The sequence below is a fragment of the Pistacia vera genome, unplaced genomic scaffold, assembly GCF_008641045.1.
Source record: "Pistacia vera cultivar Batoury unplaced genomic scaffold, PisVer_v2 Contig560, whole genome shotgun sequence".
Taxonomy (NCBI): domain Eukaryota; kingdom Viridiplantae; phylum Streptophyta; class Magnoliopsida; order Sapindales; family Anacardiaceae; genus Pistacia; species Pistacia vera.
Window position 1 is genome coordinate 226,264 of NW_022196402.1, and position 17,176 is coordinate 243,439.

At 39.4% G+C, this 17,176-nt stretch overlaps 1 protein-coding gene across 1 annotated transcript in view; it reads right to left on the reverse strand.

Moving 5' to 3' along the window:
• Positions 1 to 7,235: 7,235 nt before the first annotated feature.
• The window catches only part of LOC116108267 (protein SHOOT GRAVITROPISM 6-like), a 41,553-nt gene continuing 31,612 nt past the window's right edge, over positions 7,236 to 17,176 (reverse strand). The window contains 23 exon segments of the mRNA XM_031394521.1: positions 7,236 to 7,852; positions 7,941 to 8,048; positions 8,321 to 8,414; positions 8,507 to 8,592; positions 8,668 to 8,739; positions 9,519 to 9,617; positions 10,816 to 10,890; positions 11,022 to 11,135; positions 11,487 to 11,592; positions 12,911 to 13,011; positions 13,135 to 13,230; positions 13,328 to 13,388; positions 13,537 to 13,659; positions 13,746 to 13,927; positions 14,495 to 14,626; positions 14,764 to 14,836; positions 14,954 to 15,087; positions 15,169 to 15,243; positions 15,330 to 15,458; positions 15,588 to 15,697; positions 15,809 to 16,047; positions 16,861 to 16,961; positions 17,061 to 17,141. Of these exon segments, the coding sequence (XP_031250381.1) occupies positions 7,703 to 7,852; positions 7,941 to 8,048; positions 8,321 to 8,414; positions 8,507 to 8,592; positions 8,668 to 8,739; positions 9,519 to 9,617; positions 10,816 to 10,890; positions 11,022 to 11,135; positions 11,487 to 11,592; positions 12,911 to 13,011; positions 13,135 to 13,230; positions 13,328 to 13,388; positions 13,537 to 13,659; positions 13,746 to 13,927; positions 14,495 to 14,626; positions 14,764 to 14,836; positions 14,954 to 15,087; positions 15,169 to 15,243; positions 15,330 to 15,458; positions 15,588 to 15,697; positions 15,809 to 16,047; positions 16,861 to 16,961; positions 17,061 to 17,141 (2,541 nt within the window). The 3' untranslated portion in view covers positions 7,236 to 7,702.

A 17,176-nucleotide genomic window follows, 5' to 3' on the forward strand; every position in this document is an offset into this window, starting at 1 on the left:
CCAAAACTCCCGCACTTGGTTCTCTAGCACCGAGAAGAACTTCCTTTAAAACGAGGTCGCCGACCTAGAAGTCTCTTCGTCTGACCTTAAAGTCGAAGAACTTTTTCGCGCGTTGCTGATAGGCTGCTATTCTTAGCTGAGTCTTGCTGCGATGTTCTTCAACAATATCCAGACTTGCGCGCATAAGCACTTCATTGTCGGCTTCATTGTGCAAGTCCCTCCGAAGTGAACTAGTTCCTACCTCCACAGGGATCATCGCTTGCTAGCGAAAAAGGAGTTTCTAAGGTAGAGGTTCTTGGAGTTGTCCTGTATGCCCATAGGACTTCGGGAAGGTCGTCGGCCCAACTCCCTTTGGCTGCTCCAAGTTTGGCCTTCAGAGTGTACTTGATGGTTTTGTTAACAGCTTCAACTTGACCATTTGCTTGTGGTCTCGCGACTGAGGCAAATTTTTTATGAATACCCAGCTCGTCGCAAAATTGTTTGAACTCCTCGTTATCGAACTGTTTACCATTATTTGAGATGAGGGTATGAGGAATCCCGTAGCGGCACACAATGTTCTTGAAAACGAAGTCCTCGAGCTTTTTGGTCATGATCGCGGCTAATGGCCCGGCTTCTACCCATTTGGTGAAGTAATCTACTGCGATCACAGCATACTTGACTCCACCTTTACCAACTGGCATGGGACCAATGAGATCAATTCCCCATATGGAGAATGGCCAGGGGCTGATCATAGTTATCAGCTGGTGGAAAGGAGCTCGCGGTATATTCGTGAACCGTTGGTACTTGTCACACCTTTTGACAAAGTTGTAGGTGGCTTCTTGGATTAAGGGCCAGTAGTACCCTTGACGAACATTTTTGTTGGTGAGGGACCGTGCAGGGTGTGATTACCACAGGTCCCTTCATGTATCTCTCTCATAATGTAATCTACTTCTTCATCTGTTACACATTGGAGGAGAGAGGCGTTGAACCCTCACTTGTATAGTTGGTCCCTGATGAATTTGTAACGAGCTGCTCTTGTTCGTAGGATCCTTGCTTCGACCTTGTCGTTGGGCAAGGTCCCATCTTGGAGATACTGAATGATAAGGGTCATCCAGGAGACTGATTTTGTTACATTCACGGCCTGTTCGATTAGGCTAATACTAGGGGTCTCGATGAATCGAACAGGAATGCTTTCCGGTGTATCCGAATCCAACGATGAGGCTATCCTTGCCAAGGCATCTGCCACAGAGTTGCTATCTTTAGGAATCTGTGTGATCGTGAAGTGCTTGAACGGCTCGAGTGCAGCCTTAGCTTTCTTCATATAGCTGATCATATTTTCTTCTTTGGCCTGGTATTCCCCCAAGATCTAGTTAACAACCAACATGAAGTCGCTATGGACGTTGATCAAGGTCGAACCCATTTTCTGGGCCAATCGCAATCTAACGAGCAGAGCTTCATACTCGGCCTCATTGTTGGTTGCCTTGAAACCAAACCGAAGGATGCCATGAATGCGAGTCCCTTCGGGACTCAAAAAGAGAAGACATGTCCCTGCCCTCTTCTTGTTCGATGATCCATCGACGTAGAGGCTCCAAGTCGATAGGTTTTAGGCAGTTTCCTGAATGACTTTGCTGGGCTGTTGCTCTGACTCAGTCGGATGGTATGAGAATTCTGATATGAAGTCGGCAACAGCTTGCCCTTTGATGGTTGCTTTTGGTCTGTACTTCAGATCAAACTGACTTAGTTCCATGGCCCATTTAAGTAATTTACCTGATGCCTTCAGCTTCTGAAGGACCTGTGTGAGCGGGTAATTGGTCATTACATGGATTGTATGGGCGTGGAAGTAAGGTTGCAACCTTCTGGAGCAATCAGCAAGGCATAAGCTAATCATTCTATTTTCGGATACCGCATCTCGGCATCCAACAGACGCTTGCTCGTGTAATACACTGGCCATTGGACCCTGTTCTCTTCCCAAACTAAGGCTGCATTGACCGCGAATTGAGAGACGGATAGATATAAGAGAAGGATCTCTTGTGGGAGAGGTTTGGACAGAAGATACGGCTTTTTGAGGTGTTCTTTAATGCTCTGGAATGCATGTTCACACTCGAAAGTCCACTCAAACCTTTTATTGGCCCTTAGCACATTGAAGAACGGTAAGTAACGATCTGTAGCTCTTGATATGAAGCGACTTAGTGTCGCGATTCGCCCATTGAGGCTCTGAACCTGTTTCTTGGTGGTCGAGCTCTTCATATCGAGGAGAGCTTGGATTTTCTCGGGGTTAATCTCTATTCCTCTCTGGTTAACCATATACCCCAAAAATTTCCCTAACGAAACCCCGAAAGAACATTTAAGGGGATTGAGCTTCATTATCTACTGTTGGAGGATCTCGAACATCCCAGCGAGATGCGCTATGTGATCTGAAACGATATGCGACTTGACCAGCATGTCATCTACATAGACCTCTATCGATTTTCCAATCTGTTCGGAAAACATACGGTTAACCAACCGCTGGTAGATTGCACCAGCATTCCTTAGGCCGAAGGGCATAACTCTGTAGCAATATAGCCCCCGATCTGTAACAAATGAGGTATGTTCTTCGTCTAGCGCATACATCAGAATTTGATTATATCCCGAGTATGCGTCCATAAAACTCAGTAGCTCGTGCCTAGAAGTGGTATCCACGAGCTGGTCGATTCTTGGTAGGGGAAAACTATCCTTTGGGTATGCTTTGTTGAGGTCGGTGAAGTCGACGTAGGTCCGCCACTTGCCATTGGGTTTCTTTACCAGAACCGGGTTAGCAACCTAGCTCGGGTAGAGCACTTCCCCGACGGACCCGTTTCAAAAGAGGTTATCCACCTCGGCTTTTAAGGCAGCATATCGCTCCAAATCCATTGCTCTTCTCTTTTAGTGGACTGGCTTGGCTTCACTGTCGATGTTTAAGGTATGGCAAATCACATTCGGGCTGATCCCGACCATGTCTGTGTGCGACCATGCGAACACATCGACATTCTCTTTGAGGAAGCTGGTCAGTTCGATGGCGAGCTGGGGGTTGAGATTGCTCCCAATCCTCAATCCTCAACACTTGGCTTGGCTCGGCTCGTTCTGGTCGACTGACACTTCGGATAAGTCCTCAACTAGCCCATTGGAAGGGCATTCCTAAATACGGGGATCTAAGTTGTTCTAGGCCAGGTCAGGCTGTGGTTCGATCCGACTGATTGCCATTGCTTGCTCGGGAATACCCCGCGAGATGCCCTTTCCTTTGCACGCCATCTGCACTGCTCTTACATAGCAATCGCGAGATGCGCGCTGAGATCCGCTCATTTCCCCTATCCCCGTCGGGATGGGGAACTTCATCTTCAGATGGTAAATCGAGGTGACCGCTTTGAAGTTTCTTAGTAGAGGTCTCCCCAGGATGCCATTGAATGTCGAGGGGCAATCTGCCACCAAGAATTCAATAACCTTGGTCACCTCGTCAAAGTCACCCAACATGATCGGAAGCAAGATCGTTCCTTTGGGGATAAAATGATCCCCGGTAAAGCCGTACAAAGGGATGGAGGCAGGCTTCAGGTCAGCCTCATCCAATTTCATTCTATCGAAAGCTTGCTGGAACAGGATGTTCACAACGCTTCCGTTGTCCACCAACACTCTGTGGAGGTTGTAGCGCCCGATCAAAGGCGTGATGATGAGAGCATCATCATGAGTGTAATGCAATCACGCTACATCTTTCTCGAAGAAGGAAATTTCCTCCTCTTTGCAAATCTTAGGTGGTCGTTGCGTCATGTTTATCACACGGATTGGGTCGTGATAAGCTGCGCAAGCATATCTTTCCTGGGTACCTCGCGAATTCCCTGTGAGGTGCGGTCCTCCAAATATGACTCTGACGCTATAAATACCCTTGCGATCACGATGCTTCTTACTCGGTTCTCCATGTTCATTCTCCCGCATGGGAGTGGAGTCATCAATATACTCCTTGAAATGCCCCTACTTGATGAGGTCTTCGATTGCCTGTTTAAGAGCTCGGCACTCATCGGTGTGATGCCCATTATCCCGATGAAAGTAGCAGTATTTCTTGCTATTTTTAGCTGATGGGGGGTTTTTCATGGGCTCAGGCTCTCTGAGCAGGCCAGCCTCTTCTAACTTGTCAAGAATAGCCGATACAAATGCATTCAAAGGTGTATATTGATTCCTATCACGATCGTGACAAGGAACCGGATCATAAGACTTGGGCTCAAACCGTGGTTTCTTTCCTTTTCGCTGATCATCATTAGCCCAGCAACGATCAGTCCTCCTGTTCTCCCCTCGACCAGGTGCACTGCCTGAAGGGCCAGGGTTGTGGCGGTGGAGTGCTGCCACGGAGTTTTCAATACGGAGATATTTCTCCGTGAGGCTGTAGAAGCGGGTGAGGAAAACATCATCCTCAGCCTGTAGCTCTTTCCATAAATCGGTTTGTGGGCAAACTCCCGTGATGATGAGAGTCCGAATAGACTCTTCGGGAGTATGAGCTACTTTATGGAGCTCTCTGTGGAATTTGTTGATGTAAGATTGGAGAGACTCGTCCCTTCCTTGCCTTATGTTGCTGAGATAACTCAAAGGCATTTAGAACTTTTTGTTTGCTTGGAAATGTCTCAGGAATTTCGAGCTCATCTAATTCCACGAGCTGATCGATCCTGGTGGAAGTGATCTAAACTATCGCTTAGCATGTGAGGTTAGAGTTACTGCCAAACAACGGCACTTTGCCAGGTTTGAAACCTGGTGAAGTTCCATCAAGTCGTTGAATTCATACAAGTTATCCTCCGGATCAGAATTTCCATCGAACGCCCGCATATCAGGCATTCTAAATCTTAATGGAAGAGAGGCAGCTAACACCGCCGGAGAAAAGAGGGACGACTCTGCGACCTGCCCTTACTCATTTTGCTGAGCCTTTAATTGATCAAGAGCTCGTTACAGCTCTTCGATTTGAGGTAGCAGTGCTACCTGGGGATTACTTTTCGCAACATGGGTTTGACCCTCACAGTTACGATTGAGGAATGATCATAGGTCAGATTCCTCCTCACCTCTGCCGGCTGTCCCGGCTAATCTTAACACACGTTGGCTAGCGCCATCTGATGGCGTTGTCTGATTCGGGGAATTTTCACGACCTCCATGGTGGTGCGAACCGACCCGCGGAGTGTGGTAGCTTCCCGTATGACTATTAAAGTCGTCATTTCGGCGGTGATGAAAATCGCCCCGCCTCGCGCTTTTGTGGGAGTGCTCGTGCGATGTCGCATGGGATAGCTCTGGTAGCACATGTCACCGAGCCGCAACTTCATGGGTATTCTACCCGGGGCACGGTCGGTGTTCGCTGGCCCTTCGGAGCCTCTAGGCCTATTGTTCGCCACTTGTTTTCCCTTCCTTTGAAGCACTGTAGTGCTCGTGGAACGGGCTATTGCCTGTCTTTGCGCTTTCACTCGACTTGCAGGCGTTTTTTGCAGTGGCACCGCATCATTTACTTCAAGTGGTGTAACCCGATCTAATCGGTCCAACCTGCGGTTGACCGTTTGAAGAGTATTGTTGAACCTCTTCAGGTAACTCATGACGGCTGGGTCAAGCCGTGAGCTTGAAGGGATGTCCCCCACAGTATTTGGTGGGATTGAGGGCACCTCGGGAGAAGTGTCCTCTTGTACCTGGGGGGTCTCTTCATTCTCATTGTTGGTTCGCTCAGATTCGAATCTGCGAGCCATTTGCTGTTGTAGGACCGTTTAGACAGAGATTCTCTTGATGAAGGACGAATACTAAATCAGGCCCTCCTTCTAGCGCCAAACTGTTGATGCTTGACTTTGACACCAATGACTCACACGTGGGAAACGCTGAGTTGACTCAGGAGACACATGTGAATGGAGAGTTGAAAGTGTAAGAGTAGACAACGTTTAAAGTGGTTCGGATACTCAAAAGCAAATCCTACGTTCACTGATATAATATTTATATTTTGGGGGGTCAGGTCGCGGCTAGCGAGCTGACTTTACAGTTGTGAATACAAATGAGAGAGAGAGAGAGAGAGAGAATGAACTATTACAGAGTAAATTGAGCTAATAAAGAGTAGAATGAGCGAATCCCACAAACGGGAGTGAAGCTCCCTATTTATGTGGGATACATTGAGGTAATGATTACTGAATCCGTAGAAAGGGGGACTGATACCGTGCAGATCTTTCCCTGTGTCCCGTCGTTTACCTACTTCGAGGGATTTATGCGATGTGTGCAGGGATTTTGACAAGTGGGCATCTTCCAGCCTTCCATCAGTCTGGCGCGCACCCACTGCACTGGCAGGAGTGTACTGCTCATGTCACCACACGATGTGGATGCGCCAGAACGTCAGCGAGACCTGCCCGAGGTTTGACTACTTGCGCTAACAAGGCACTGTGTCAGCCCTATTTTCCCAGGCATAACAAGTTTGATGTGTTTAAATATCTTAATTATCATTCTTACAATTTTGGAAGTAAAAAGAAAATGTATATGGATTTCATTTCTAAATATTACAATCAAAACAAAAAAGCATAAAAAAAATTAAAAACATATATAAAATAGTATTTTTTATAGTAGATGGGGTTCATAAAGACATTTGCAAATGTTAAAAACATTTTAATAGGGTAAACTTAGAAGTGGGGTCTCGAAAGATAAAATACGGAGTGCCCGTATAGCTCACTCTTTTCAAACTCTATAATCTTGTTTTTGGCAAAATAAAATTTAAAATTGTTCGTGTACTTATAATGACTAAAATAGGCATTTTATTTTATTTCTTCAAGCATCTAATAAAAATGTAATAAAAATTGTCAAATAAATTATTAATTAAAGAATTAAAAAAGATTGGATCTGTCCAACCGTTGGTCAACGATGGAGCATTAACATTTAACAGCATAGCTGGTCTTGTCCAGATCAGCTCATGCGATTCTGATAAGACCGACGATGAGAAGCAACTCGCGTCACTGGCATCCGATTCCGACTGCCTCCGTTGACATCCACTGTCAATCTGTCACTAGTCATTTCAATTTTATTAATTTCATTAAAAAAGGATATATTTAATAAATTAAATTTTTTATTTAAATTCTTTGTAAATAAAACTATAATGTAAATGTGTGTATATCATTGTAAAATCAGCTTTGAGAATAATAATTGTTAAAACTGATTTTTATTGTTAATTGATTATTTCTAAAGCAAATACACCCTTAGACCGTTGAAATGAAACATTTTTTCCAATATAATAAATTTTAGTGAAAACAAAAGTGGAAGTGAAGTGCGCTTTATATTATAACAAAGAAAGAAGAAATTACATACAAAATTAATGTACAACATAGTTATTATTACAAGCTTTACAACAAATAACTCAACCCGGCCATCTGTATCAGAAACTGTAACTGTACATCTTTCATTGTTACATACACCACCATCAAACTTCATCAAGATATGTAGCAGATCGACGCAATTTTTTACCAGAGATTCACCAAATTGTTTCTGTTCAATTAGCATCAAAGAAAGGGTCATAAAACACCATCAACAAAACTTTTTCTACCCTGATTCGCCATTTTGTTCTGTTCAAATACCATCAAAGAAAGGGCCATAGATCACCATCAACACAATTTTTCCCTGTTTCACCAATCAAAGAAAGGGTCATAGATCAGAGCTTAGTGATCAACACTGTCACATTCACATCTCATTCACGTTGCTACTTCTTAGTAGGGTCAGAATCATAAACTCAGCAATATGAGTCCACACGATCAAGTGTAGCTGTTCTCCATGAAGCTGAGTTAGTTGATTTAAGTAGCAAGCCCAGTGATGAAGAACATGTTGCTCTAACAATTGCCTCCGTTGAGCGACTCATCTTACTAACCAACATCCCAAACACCTAAATGAAGATAAAACTTTTTCTTTTTAATATATTACATTTAAATATAACATCCAACTGACAGTAAGTAAGAACATCAGAGATTGACCTGTGTATAATACATAGCTAATATGCGTTGATCATCAGAAAAAGAGACCATGCTACTGGAGAAGTAAACAGCATTTGCCTGAATCGTAGGCCATGGTGCTTCAAAAGCCTGATTCATCAAGAATGTAACCAAGATTTGTCATCATTTTTATAGTATTTGAAAGTGATGTAATGTCAATAATACTTAGAGAGAAGATGGCAATGCTTTGGTCGAACAGAAAATATGAAATAGAGCAGAGCAGCAAAAAAGGATTTAGGGTTGCCAACCCAATGCAAAAGGGCTGGTTGCATAGGCTTCTAAACTGCATCGCAATCAATTAAGAAGTATACAACAAGGAGCAGTTCCCAATCAAAATCTAAATTGATCAGTAAAATTAACACCTGTATTGTTGATGCAACACAATTATCAACTCTGGAGGAAGCATGCAGCAATAACAGCCTAGAGAGATCTCTTAAAAATCCTTCATAGTCACCACTGAAAATATCCAAAGAAATATTTGCCACGATGAGGGACATGAAACCATAAAGTTTATCATAATTTGCTCATTTAAGATTCATAATGCATACCGATGGTCAGAACTAAAACCATGTAAGTTGAACAAGCCAATCAATCCTTCCATTTCCATCAAAGGGGCGATTCGTTTGAGGGTATTCTATTCATTAAACATGTCAAAATTTTGTCAAATAAGTCTCATGCAGAGAAGTAAAAGAGGGTAAGAATCACTTACTCGACAAGCCTGTCTAACACTAAGATCGTCATCATAAAGGTGCAGAATCACGTGTGGGAAGGCACCATGAATCTGAGAAAAATCAGGTTGTATTAGCTAACTTGTTATATTGTCCACTGCACCATAAATTATTAAACAATAAAAATCAAAAAACACATAAATTACAATGACATTTTACTTGTAAGAAAGGGGGAGAGAAGAGGGGAAGCAAAATGAAGAATAACGAATGAAATTTAGGCATGTTATGTTAACAATCTTAAAAACTTAAACATATATGAAATGTTGATTGAGAACTTATCATGTCTGTTAATTGTTTTAACTAAAAGTTAAAGCTACGAGGTAGAACCCCACAATATTATTTCAGCTCTAACATGCCCCCACTCACATGCACTTGCACATGTATTTAGCAGAGCAGCAACCATGAATTCAACCATAACTACAAATGCAACTTATGATAATTTAATTAATAGGCCAATTCCAACACAAGACTATCTGGTCATACAGGCTTTATACCACGTTAAGGAACCATTTTGACTAAAAAGCTTTAAGTTAATAGATAAAGGCTCAATAGTAGTAATCAAACCATAACAGTGCTCACAATTTTTTAAAACCATGTGAATCCAAACACAAGGCTCTCTTGCTCTTTATAGCAATTTAACTAACTGAATGAGAGAATTTTTCAAGATCTAAATACAAGATCTCTAGGTGAAACATGTTTTAATACAATACTGTATAACTGTCAATCCCAAAATTAAACTAGTAAGACAAGAGTCACTCAAATCCCAAAATTATAAACAAAAACACTGATGTGCTAAATGACTCCCATAGGAAAATAGGAGTAAACAAAGGACCTGTTCAAGAAATGCCTCCCGTTGTTCCCCAACGCCAAAGTTGCTTAGAATCCCAAATGCTGCAAAGGCGTTTGCTCGTATTTTCGCATTCATACACGCCTTTTCCAAATAAGAACATTAAATAATGTATTAGCTCAATTAAATGAGCACCATCAAAAAGAATACGCAGCTTTATATCCAGAACAAAGTAATCTAAAAACCTCATATATGCTTGAATATTCAGCACTATATTCTTACTAAGCGTAGTCTTAACACCTCATTGAAGCATGAATATAAAACTTATTAATTACCGAAGTACAGACCAACTCTGAGGTCTGGAGCTGGATGCAAAGACACACAGATCATCACAGAGAAAAGGGTGTTTCATTTGTTTTATACAGATTCTGCCATGACTCTAATTAGTCAAGGAAGTAACCGTACAAAAATCAGGTTCTAATCAATCGCATGAATAATTAATCCACACTCACAATAAAATATTTCCATTTTATGTCAAATTATCATTCACATAAATGTTATATGCCACTCTTACATATATGACTGAAAAATTTTAGAGCTATGATCAAGATTACAACATTTTCTTTCATTAACCTTACAAAAATCAGGTTGTAATCAGTCACATGAATAATGGATCCACTCTCACAATAAAATATTTCCATTTTATTTCAAATTATCATTAAGATAAGCATTATATGCCTACTCTTACATGTCTGACTGAAAAATTTTAAAGCTATGACCAAGATTATAACATTTTCTTTGATTATGTACTTTTCCACCAGGTCTTTTGATTGGGTGACGAAATTTCTTTGGCAAGCAGTTTTCTCATGATAAGAGGTACAGTGCTGTGATTAAGCATCATAAACTGATTTTTGAAGTCAGCGCCTGTTATTAGTTAGCCAACTGCAGTATTCTTGAAAAATTATGAGTTTGCAGCTAACAGGTTGAATAATTTCACCTCAATTGTAGATGGAATTCTTGGATCTCCAAGAGCATTATCCTTTTCATCATGCATCTTTGCCTAATATATTCTATTCTGTCTTTTCATCACCTTTCAAACAACACCAACATACAAATTCCAAAAATTTCTCTATAAAAATTATATGAAACAGCAACATGTATAATATAAAAGATGGAACTTTCTCTGTTTCTAAACAACAAATTTAAACAGATAATTTGCCATCCTGATTGCATGCATTTGGGATCATATTAATATATAGATTATAATACAATGACAACAATGTGAATGCAGAAAATCATGTAAAAGTTTTTGAGAAAAACCATAGAATGTAAATAAACGCACTTGCAGATTCCGGAGCCGCATAGAAAGATTCAGCAAAATAGGTTCCACAGCATCATTGGATGACGACTCGAGAATCTATGATGAACAGAAAAAATGGAAACCACAAAGCAAATGAATCCAGATATCCATGACTAGAAACATAAGAAATTATAAAAAAAATAAAAATAAAAAAAAATAAAAAGACACACAAAAGTAGAGTGAATCACCATTAGCAAGCACGATACTGCAGTCAGTTGCACTGACTCATCCAAATCATCAAGCAATGCCAATATCACACCAAGAACTTGAGTAGTGTACTGATAAATATTATTGGATGGTATCTGCAACAGCAAGTCAAGAAAGCTCATTTTTTAAAACAAATAAAAAGAAAGTAAATACCATATATACAAATGTTCATGTAAGCCTTGAGAGAGAGAAATTATGACCAGACACCCATCTCCACCAAATCAAACATAAAATTTATCTAGAAACTTCTGGTCTCCATAATGTGGTTGTATGAACATCTGCATGCATGTGTACATTGGCAAAACATTCCAACATGAACAATCTAGCAAATCAATATTATAACTGAAAGAGAAGGAAATATCATGTGTACCAATGTTTCAATACTAATAGCTAGTATAATTAAAATATTATTACTTAGATATATAGTGCTTCCGCAGGTACTTTACCTGCACCAGTCCCCTTAAACAAAGGCATCTAACGGTTGGAGATTCATCTGATACGTATCGACAAAGGGCTTCAACCATCTCTTCCAGTAGGGAATTAAATGCAGCACTGGAACATTGAGAATATTTATAATTGATATCAAAGTAAAATTCAACATATGGAACTATAACAAGAGAAAAGGGACAAGTTCTGAGTTCGCCATGAAAGAGGAGTGATAACAAGCAGAGATCACATGTGAAAAAAAAAAAAAAAATCATCTGAAGATTCTGAACTACAGTAACAGACTACATGTGGCCAGTACAATAAATCAAACAAAACCAAAACTATATGGACCCATCAAAGAACGCAAAGTACCTCCAAATTGAAGAGAGAATAATTATTGATTAGCTCTAGTAACTTCAAGACAAACGCAAGAACAGAAGAACTGGTGGTCGAAAACAAGGCTAACATGACAGCCCAACCAGTATCCCATAATCAAAAAAGCCACATTGTAATACCTTGTAAACCAAAAACCCAACAATCCTGAGATATAGCATAGAGTGACCAAGTTGGATAAGGTGGGAGCATGTTTCAGAATCCCACATTGTCAAGATGGATGAGGTGAGAGTCAATTTCAGAATCTCAAATTTCCTGGTTATATAGGGTCACTGGGACTAAGGCCTTTTGGGGGAACCCTAAACGCAAATATGTGCAACCTAGGTCTCAAGTGGACAATATCATAAAGTAGGAGCATGTCGATTAATATCAGAGCCAAACCTACCTCACGGCGTGGGCCAAAGAGAGCCAATAATCCAGGCTTAGTTCCGACACAAGGACGTGTTATCCTTTAACAGGGTAGATTTTTAACACTCAAGACCCAATACTCTTTGACATATAGCATAGAGTGGCCAAGATGGATTAGGTGAAGTGAGTTTCGAAATACCATATTACCTAGCTAGAGAGTTAGAAAGAAGTAAAAGATTTTCTCATGGGTATGAGGCCTTTAGACATACTACAGAAAAATACAAACTATAGTAAACTTAAATTAAGTCAACAAACTAAATCCTCGAGAATATCATTCTCTGGAAAGCACAGAGTTTGGTATGTCTTGTTTTAGTTAGTCTGGTTAAATCTAATTTTCACTGATATAATAACTGATTGAAAATGAAGAGAAGAGAAATAGAAACTGAAGTAGAGGAAAGAGAAAATGGACAAAAAGATTGCAAGAAGAGTAACATGAAACAAAGGAATACATAGTCAGCCCTCCAACCCCACCAGTCAAAAGAAACTGCATCTTCAATCTACCCAATATCTTTTTCCAAGTAACTTTGGCAAAATAATAAATATAGATATGCTATTAAGACGTTCAATACATGCATGAAACATTAAAAACAAATAAAGCAAATACATACAGAAAATCTATCAAGAGTAGATTATTTACACAAACCTATAGCGGATAAACTCTGACAGTGCAGCAGCTGCAGCTTCTCTTTGAAACCTTTGTTGACGGTTTAAGGATTTGGTCAAAATTAAACAAATAGTTTGAACCTGGACAGGTTGACCATAAAATAACAAACATCAATGCCTCAAATAGTTTTGGCCAAACCAGCACAAGAGGACTAGGTAATAGTGCAATGACTGAACAACAAAAGAATTAACTTAACGTGCTACCTCTTTTGGCCTCTTTATAGAGATGCATCCAGCTACATCTCCAATAAGATTTATCCACTTCTCTTTTTCATGTTGCTCTCCACCTCTAGCCAAAATCTGCAGATTAAATTTTAAGCTAATTTTATCTTTAATTTAAAATACATTAAGTATCCATTATTGCAGTGGAAAGTGGTTCACGTATATTATCATGTACCTTTCCCATTTCAAGGTCTCCAACACATTCACAGAAAGCCTGAAATGCAGCTAACAGAGCTCTGCAGAGACAGGGCAAAAGCATTCATTTGAAGAAAGAAAAGTAAGATTTAAGGATGAAAATAAAGAAAGGAGATTTATGAGCTTAACGTTCACACAGCAAATATAGAATGTCATATTCAAATAGGAATAGAATTATACAATGCATACCGTAATGGTTCATGCTGACCAGAACTAGCTAGACCATGACAACTTCCCAGTTGGATTATAAGAGCAGCAAGAACAGGAGCATAACTTTGTTCGACAGCTTTCTTTCCAATCTTACCACCACCTCTGTAATTTAAAATGTATATAAAAAATCCAGAAAAAGTAAGATCACACAAAGATAAAAATGGATGAATGCGATTGATCATAGAAACCTGAAAAAGGCAGTGATAGCCAAAATAGCAGCTTGCAAAATGTCATCATCTATCTGAGTATCAGCAAAATGACTTGAAATTTCTCCTTTCTCCTTATCACCCTTAAGAACAGGACTCTCATTGAGGGCAGATATAAGATGCTCCAGGAATAAATAAGAAAGAACAGCATGTTGGGAGAAGGCCTATGCAAGAATAAAGAAGAACATAATCATTGAACTGTTAAAATTCATTTACATGACTATAGTATCCTAATCCTTAAAGGGGAAAACACGAAAGAGGGAGAAAAAAGACTTCCATATTTTGTAAACAAGAGGACAACATTCATCTTAAGGCAGTATTTTATGTCTCATGCATGAAATTTGACATTTGAAAAGACAATTTAAAGTTTCCAGCGAATCAATTCTTGGATTTACTCTTCACTGCTCATTCTAACCTGCCAGGAACTGAAGGAATCAGACTTGAAAAGGAAAGAGAAAAGCCATTGTACATGCCAATGAGAATATCCATTCAACTTCACTAAATTCCCCATCCCATGAAGTAGAAGATTCTCACCAATTGGTACTCTAAATAATTTATTTACAAATTCAATAAGCATCATCTAATTTGTAGTAGCAGAAAATTAAATAAGCATCATTCAAATACTATCAAATAGTATTACAACTCAATTATACTAAAATTGAGAATAAAAAATATGAAACTATCCAAGATTACACAAATGGTCTTCCAATTTAATATCTAATGGGACTCACATAGAAGGCATCCTGCATGGGCCAGCCACCACGTAGTCTAGATATGTCCTTTGTGACTATATCCCTTCCAGCAGTAGCCAATACTTCATTGAAAACAATTTTTGAATTGGTGTTCTCTGCTAGAGAGGAAATCTGCTTATAGTTAAGGATTTAAACAAAAATACAATACACAACGAAGGCAACTCCACAGTTGAATCAAGCTACAAGCAGAAATAAAAACACACACTTAAGCACCAATTATTCTAACTACAATATACATATAAAGATACAGCCCCAAGAGTTTCCAACCGTAAATGTTTCTCGGTCACATGAGCTGCAGCGGAGAGCAAAGATTGAGTAGTCCTGGTGACACAGATGCAATCAGCTTTACTAATAAATTTTTAACTCCCTCTCTCCCATATGCGTTCAGCAATTTAAAAGATTCAGTTCAGAACTCAATCAAATATTTTTAAGAAAAACCTTGAAACATCAGTTTCACTCAGCTCAGCTCCCCTCTTTGTAACAAACTCAATGACAGCTTGAATAGCCCCTTCCGCAGACTGCTTAATCCTATCGCATATAGCTGTGGTACAATTATGCAAGGTGCCTACAAGCTTCAAGAAATCACACAAGTAACTTGAAGCTGCCAGTGTCTTAAAAGAAATTGTAAAATATATCTACGAAATAAACCATACCTCGTCCTTTGTCAATAGAGTACAGGCAGAGGAAACAATTCTGTTGAAAACCTCAGATGGATCAATAGAAGCATCCTGAATATACAGAAGGGGGAACAAAAAATTACAGGGTAAACCGCAGATATAAACAGACATGAATTATGCAGTAATAAGAAACTTACACTTCTCAAGATGGCTATAACATCCTCAAGGGAGGACAAAGTGCTGTAGGACAATTCTATATCCACACCAGAATTTGAACCAACAGGCCTTGGAAGTGAAAGAGAGATGCTAAAGAGTTGATCAAGAATCTACCAAAATAAAAATTGAGGGACAATAAATTTCTGAGTAAAATATTTGGAGAGCTACTAAACTTTATGTAAAAGACTTGCAAGTATTCAACCATAGGAGAAACTACCAACTGCCTATAAAATTCATACCTGAGCAGAAAGTTTTCTAACTTCAGAATTAGTGTCTGCACAACGTGGAAGATACATTATGACCCTATCTCCTAAACACAGGGCTTCACGACTGGGCAATACATATGCCGCTGAAAGATGAGCAGAAAAACATGTTGTACTGTAAGCAAAAGAACTAGAGATAAAAGGCATACTTGGTGGAAAGCACAGAAGAGTTAATTTGTTTCAAGAAACACAATTACATGGTAAGTTTGAAAAATTCCCATGCACAGTACGGTCAATCTGCTTGTTGTGCGTGCAACTCCCATGGCAGCCCAGTGCACAATAGCCACTAGCACAAAGTGTCCGAAACTTCAGAAGCATCTCATGCACTGCAAGAGAACCCCTTCTCCTTTGATATTCCATAGGTGAAGAAACATATTGATCAAGTTGTCGCAAAATATGCAATAGTTGGTCTGCTCGACTTCTTCCATCCTCTCCACTTAATGTTACACATATATAGAGAGAAGATGGGTCATGAAGTGCTTTTCAGTACATGATTTTACATATGCAAGAACTTAAAATTAAAAAAACACATGCTTCACCTATTTCTTTGTGGGATTTTTTCTAAAGCAAACCTTGACATTACAACTAGACTAGGGGATGTAATGAGTCTTACCCCGCAAAGAAATGTAACTACAAAAAGAAAATGGATATGCATGTAAAAGAATCCAGCTACGATGGCATTTCTAGTAAAACTGATATTTTGAGAATCTCATAGAATCTTGAAAAAGCATACATTAACAAAGACTCTAGTGAGAAATGCCAAGATTGACTCTAGTTGACTGATGCACCTACTTCAATCTCTTCATTTATAGTTTTATCGTTTCTTATCCCAAAGAAAAAATGCCAAGATTGGCTGACTTATATGTTTGATTCATGGGAAAATGCAGAGGAATCAATAATTTTTTTTAAAAGGTAGTTGAGGGTATAAGTGATATTTCAAGAGGTAACAAAACCTCTTTTGGATGGAAATTAACATGAGATTTCTGATTTTTTTTAAAACATGAGATGTCAATGATGTTTCACAAAAGCTCAGGGGTTCCTTGAAATTTGCACTAAATATTATTTATTAATTGCTTTAGATATACTCAGGAGTACAACACTATTAAGAGTCTACAATAAGCTCAAAGGGAACAGCTAGTCACTCTCAAAGCAGATGCAGCTGATTCAAACTTGTAACACAAAGAAACATGTGATGTTTCCCAAGAAGTAAGTCATACACAAAAGCGTAGACCTCCTAATTAAACAGTACCTCGTAAGAAGAATCGCACATAAAAGAGTAATAAGGTTGTCAATAAGTGGATTGATAACTTCTATCGGGTCATTTGGTAAAGCAAAGAACCCTAAGGTGGCCTGTCAAATTTTTCAGAGCACTTCCATAAGACTGGGAACAAGATGATTAATGAAATAAGTAATACGTTGTTAAAGATAAATAATCAAAATAAAATGTACCTTCATAACATGATTTCTTGTCTCAATTGTCAGCTTTGGCTCCACAGAAACCAAGGTAGTACATGCACTTAGAGCAAGGGCCTGAAGAAATGACCACAAATAGAAAAAGGGTCAAA